The following is a 6,000-nucleotide window of genomic DNA, read 5'->3' on the forward strand; positions in this document are numbered from 1 at the left end:
TGGTTGAACTAATTTACATTCCCACCAACAGTGTAAAAATGTTTGTTCAATTGATTTGTCCTTTTTTTCTCAATTGATTTCTCCTTTTCGTCTTTTTCAGTGTAGCTGCAAGAAAATTTAAAAGGAGCATATGTGACTCACACTTGGGGTGACACCATATATCTATTGGCTAGTGCTGGTCTAGGGATACAGAGTCATAGGAGATAATTTCAATATACCAGGTGAATGGCCAAGGTAGAGGAGTGCACAGAATGCAATGCAGACCAGAGAAAGGGTAGGCACCTGCATCTTGTAGATAATGTGGACCCACAAGGCCTGGATGATCTGGGCACTCCAGCTGTAACTTTTGCTGCTCTCTGGGTTTGCTCTATCCTGCACAAATGTGCCCCCATTTTCCCTCATTGTTAGGACTTCTACTTTTCTGTTTTTCTCCTGGCTAACTTATACTCATCCCTTAGGTATCACCAAAGACATCACTTCTGGGATGCCTTCCCTCAGTCCTTCCCTCCCTACCTGAACTAGATAAATAACTCTCAGGTTTCATTGGCCAAGGCTTGAGTTGAGTTCATAGTAAAGTACTTGTGTTTGCAGTTTCCCCAGAAGCTTTACTGTCATGTAGTAATACATAATTGTCTATCCTTTGGCCCCCACAGCAACCTGAATAGATTTGGCTTAAAACCGATGCTATATCCAATTAGACTTTGAGTTCTAGGGACCATGGGAAATGGAGCAGGGGAACAAGGATGCCACCTGATTCATCTTTCTAATGTTCCAATGCTTATCTTAGGGTCTGATGAAGAATAGATGTTCAGTTATCAGTTAATGGATAAGTAGATAGATAGATAGATAGATAGATAGATAGATAGATAGATAGATAGATTGATAGATGGATGAATGGATGGGTGTATAGATGAACAGACAGATGAGTGGAAAGGTATAAGTTAAACAAGTGAATATGCTAAGAGTTTGAGCCATGAGGCAGAGGAAATAAATGTTCCACATGTCAGCTCAGGCTCTCTTAGGGGCCTGTGAAGGAGAAGGAGAAACAAGCCCCGTTCCCTCTGGACTAAGAACTGGCAGAAGCAAACCTTTAGATCAAGAGGGGTTAATGGGCTTCTTGTTGCATTACTAAGGCTTAATTTCTTGTTTATTAAGAGAATGTTCTGTTTAGAATTGCTTTCCCCCTTGGGCATTCCTGCAAATTGCCTCTTCCCTCACATAGGCCTTTTCTGAGTCTTTCTGTTCTCCAGGAGACTTTGCCTCACTCTGCAGCACCTTGTCTCAGAAGTGAAGAAAATGGGACTCTCAAAGGGAAGTTTGGGAGCTGATCCTATTACCTTTTGAGTCAATAGGAGATTTTGCTCCCAGAGAGGAGATGAGTTGACTGGACTTTCGACCTCTGGGACATAACTCTTCTTTTCCTTCTGAGCCCCTGGGATTTTATTCTCAGCCTTCCTCTTAGTCAAGGGGACCTCTCCCAAAATGCAGGGAGGGAAATAATGAATACACAAATAAACAAAAATGATGAGCCCTCATGTATAAAAAGATATTCGTGCAATACACACACTCATATGCATGTGCATGCTCACATACACACACACACATATACATGTTGCAACATATATATGTGAGTGATGTGTACACATGTGTACAGTATGCATGAATACATGCTCATGTATAAATTAACTCATATCTAAGCAGGAATAGGCTTTGTGAACATCTGTCTATACAGGTAGGCATTTGTGCACATCTGTTTACACAGATGTACTTCCATGCATGCATAGTCATGCATGCAAGCTTAATCACACATGTCACACAGGCACCCAGTCTCCAAGGTGATTCCTTCAGCCCCAAGATATGGTCATCAGGGGGGCTAAGGAAAATTTCTACTCCCGTTTTCTTATGTGACCTTCCAGATATACAGTTTTTCCCTTCACCACCCTTCAGAAGAGTATTCACATGATGTATTTTATTAGTTTAATAGATTTCACCAAAAATCTGGAGATCTCATGGAAATCTCTTATTTGTTGGCCCTCCCATCACCTCTGCTTCTCCATTCCCATAGTCTTCCCTTCCTCTTTCCTCTTCCTAAAGAGCCAAACAAACATATTTATTTGTCTCATAGGTGACAGGTTAAGAAGCATCTTTTAGTATTTGATTATCTCCTTGTGAGCTTACCTGACACGTCAAAGAGTTTATGAAAGCATTTCTTCTCAATGAACACAGTGGTCTTAGAAAAAAAATTATAGTGAATAAAATTCTTTGCACCTCCTTGTTTATAGATAAAGAAATTTATATTCAGACAGAAAAGTGAATTTCTCAGTGTCTCCCACTCATCTAGTGAGTAGCAGAATTGGGTCTTAATCCAGATTCCCAAGTTTCTTAGCCCCATTAAGTAATAACAATAATAGTAAGAACAAGAATAGTAACATAGCAACAATTTGTTAAGTATCAGACAGTGTGCTAAGCACTTTCAATAGATGATTTTGTTTAATTTTTGCAATATTCATGAAGGACTATTATTGTAACTATTTACAAAAGAGGAAACTGAGGCTTAGAGGATTGAGTTATTAGCCAAGGTGACTGTGATGGTTAATACTGAGTGTCAACTTCATTGGATTGAAGGATGCAAAGTATTGTTCCTGGGTGTGTCTGTGAGCGTGTTGCCAAAGGAGATTAACATTTGAGTCAGTGGACTGGGAAAGGCACATCCACCCATAATCTGTGTGGGCACAATCTATCAGCTGCCACCATAGCTAGAATGAAAGCAGGCAGAATGTGAAAAGACTAGACTAGCTTAGCCTCCCAGCCTACATCTTTTTCCCATGCTAGATGTCTCCTCTTCCTGAACATCGGACTCCAAGTTCTTCAGCTTTGGGACTCAGACTTGCTTCCTTGTTCCTCGGCTTGCAGATGACCTATTGTGGGACCTTGTGATCATGTAAATCAATATTCCTGAATAAAATCCCATTTATATATACATCTATCCTATTAGTTCTGTCCCTCTAGAGAACCCTGACTAATACAGTGACACTAAGCTAGTGAACAGCAGGAGGCAGGACTAGAAGCCAGGTGATCAAACTTTAGAGCCTGCTCTTTCATTTCCTACAACTTCCCACCTCCACCTCCCTTCTCTCATACTGCAGAGGAGGCTCCTAAAAAACATGCTTTCCGTAAGTGAATGAATGAAGTGATGATGTAAGAAAACCTTTGCATCATTTCTGGCACATTCTGTTCGATCAACAGTAAATCTCTTTGCCTTCCCTCTCTCTACTCCTCCACACTGAGGGCTGAGGGAACATTTAGGGCCTGCTGTCCAACACCAGATCTCAATCCAAAGCTTTGCATATTTTAAAATGTTGTGTTGTAAAAATAGGAGAGGAACAAGGCTCTGTGAATAATTCACCACCTTGCCTTAGAGAAATTAAAAATATATTTCATTGAGGAAGAAAGGTCTTGGTTACTTGGGGTTTCCAGGAACTCAGACAAGAGCACAGCTTTTAATGGAAGAGTTGAATTGGTCTCAATGCCTTTTTCTCCCCCAAGTGAAATGGAGGCGGGGGATGTCCGAGCTCAGGTTAATGCTACACTTAATGTAGAAATGAATTCATTTTCACTTTACAACAGAATAGAATTTACACTAATGATTTAATATTCAAAGTCCTACTTAATATCTAACTGGCAACAGACAACTAACACATGTTTGTTGGTTGGTTGTTGGAGCGGGTATTGGGTTGGTGGGGAAGTGAGTTGGTTAAAGAGATGACTGACATTGGATCAAAAACAGAATGCACGCTTTGTGAATGGAAAACACTCAGTTAAAAACTTAGCTTTATCACTTACTAGCTATACTTCTTCTGGGTCTCAGCTTCCTTATTTATAAAACGGAGGTAATATGACATCATGTGCAGTTTTGAGGGCTAAAGACAATGTACAATGTCTGCTATATGGCAAATAACTATTAAGTAGTGGATAATATTATTGTAGGGATGAATAAATTTGCCTAACCAATCTCTCCACCACATTCCCCACATTATGAATCGGGTCTTCCTATATTGTATGCTGAGCCTAGAAAGCTCTGCCACCTCCCTTTACTTAACCATCTCCTGGGGACCAAAACTGTCACTTCCTCCAGGAAGTCTGTACTGACCACTCCAGTTGGTAGTACTCAACACGTCTCGGAAGGAGAAGATCCTCTGTTATAATTATACCTCAGTCCACCCTGCCTGTATCAATATGCCAATCTCTCCTAATGGGCATGGGACATACTTAAATGCAGTCGGCGGCTTTGTGAGTATGTGGCACAGTGCTCTATCCCGAAAGGGGCTTCCTCAAAGTTCAGTGAACTCAGTCACTGTGGCAAAACTGGTGCTTAAGGGATTGCTCATAATATTAAATGATGCATTCAGGCAAGATCCACAAGCATCTGAAGGCACTAGTCTGTACTATTTTCCATTCATTGTCTTTGCATTTATTTCCTGTCCTTTATCGAGCCCTCCTACCCTTGATCATTCAAAAACTGACTGGCCCTGATAGGGAGGGATGGGTAAGGCTGAGCAGGGTGGAAAAATTAATCTGCTTTCCCATTAACCTACTCTAAGCCACAGGAGATACAAATGATAACCTGTTTGTTAAATGATAACCTCAAGTTATCAGTCTCTAAAGTAGACTTAAATAAACAAAGCATATTCCCTAAACAATATCTGAAATTTAATTATTTTCCCAGATTAGACCAAAAGAACTGAGAAAATGATCAGATTTAGGCATTTTTAACAAGTGGAGCCAATTCCAAGGTTAAGCAATATTTTCAGAAAATTTAGTAAACTCTCAAATTAGACTGTCCCATAGAACCGAATCATCTCCTCGGATATGATCACAACAGCCAAGACAATTTGGCTTACGTGGCTATAAATGCTCTTGTGTGATGCAGAATGGCAGAGACGCTAAGAAGACTTTGCTGTTAAGACATCCCATTCTCCCTTCCATCCCAGACCCAAAGTCATGAGAAGGCTCTGGCCCAGTGGCTGCTGACCTACCTCCCAATGTGGCTGAGATGAGCAGGTGGGTGCCGTACTTTTTGATGATGGTATCGATGAACTGCTGAGTGGTGGGTCTCCTGCCGAGCAGGCGGATGCTCCTTTGAAACTCCGGCATGAGGGGCACTGGATGGCGGACCAGATCTCTCCTCTCGATGGCTGTGTTCCTCACCTTCCAACGGGCAAACTCCCTGGGCAGGAGAAATGAGCAACACTCCTCAACTTACCACCACTGCCCTCAAGCCAAAGTCCACCCAACCATCCATCCAGGCATCTGGATGGGAAAGTGCCTATAATTTTAATATGTGTCAAGTGATGCTTTGATCGACAGCTTCCAGTCATCTCCAACTAACAAATATTTATTGAGTACTATTCTCGTCACAGGAATATTGAACTAGATAGACAACATCCTTGCCCTCAAGTTGTTTACAGAGCACCAAGGAGACAAATATCAGGAGTTACTTTTATTAGGGGATGGGTAGAGGGACTGAGGAAAAAGAAGGAGTAATAAAAATAATAATCTGATGATTATATGGATGGTAATGTACTGATGAAAATTTTCATGGCATTTTATAGTCCCCAAGAATATCATGTCTAAGTTCTTATATAATGATCACACTAGCCCTGTGCCAGGGGATTATTATCCATTTCCAATACCTCTCACAGGACCGAGTCCTCCATCATCTTCTAGTTGTTTTTCCATCTTTCTCACTAGACTGTATATGACACCACAAGAATAGAATCTTCTTAGGCACTCCCTAACACAGCCCTGTATATAGCTCAGTGCCTGCTACATGGCAGGATTCATGATAATGCCGGATGGAGAAATAAATAAACAAATGGAAAGAGGGAAGGAAGGTGGGAAGGAAGGAAGGAAGGGAGGGAGGGAGGGAGGGAGGGAGGGAGGCAGGGAAGGAAGGAAGGAAGGAAGGAAGGAAGGAAGGAAGGAAGGAAGGAGAAAGAA

The 6,000-nt window shown here is 41.4% G+C and overlaps 1 protein-coding gene across 1 annotated transcript in view; it reads right to left on the minus strand.

Annotated features, from left to right (window-relative positions):
• BRINP1 (BMP/retinoic acid inducible neural specific 1) overlaps positions 1 to 6,000 on the minus strand; it is a 195,829-nt gene that overhangs the window by 70,876 nt on the left and 118,953 nt on the right. The window contains exon 3 of the mRNA XM_007968244.3: positions 5,037 to 5,227. Coding sequence (XP_007966435.3) covers positions 5,037 to 5,227 — 191 coding nt within the window. The remainder of the gene's footprint in view (positions 1 to 5,036; positions 5,228 to 6,000) is intronic.

The sequence above is a fragment of the Chlorocebus sabaeus genome, chromosome 12 (genome assembly GCF_047675955.1).
Source record: "Chlorocebus sabaeus isolate Y175 chromosome 12, mChlSab1.0.hap1, whole genome shotgun sequence".
Taxonomy (NCBI): Eukaryota; Metazoa; Chordata; class Mammalia; order Primates; family Cercopithecidae; genus Chlorocebus; species Chlorocebus sabaeus.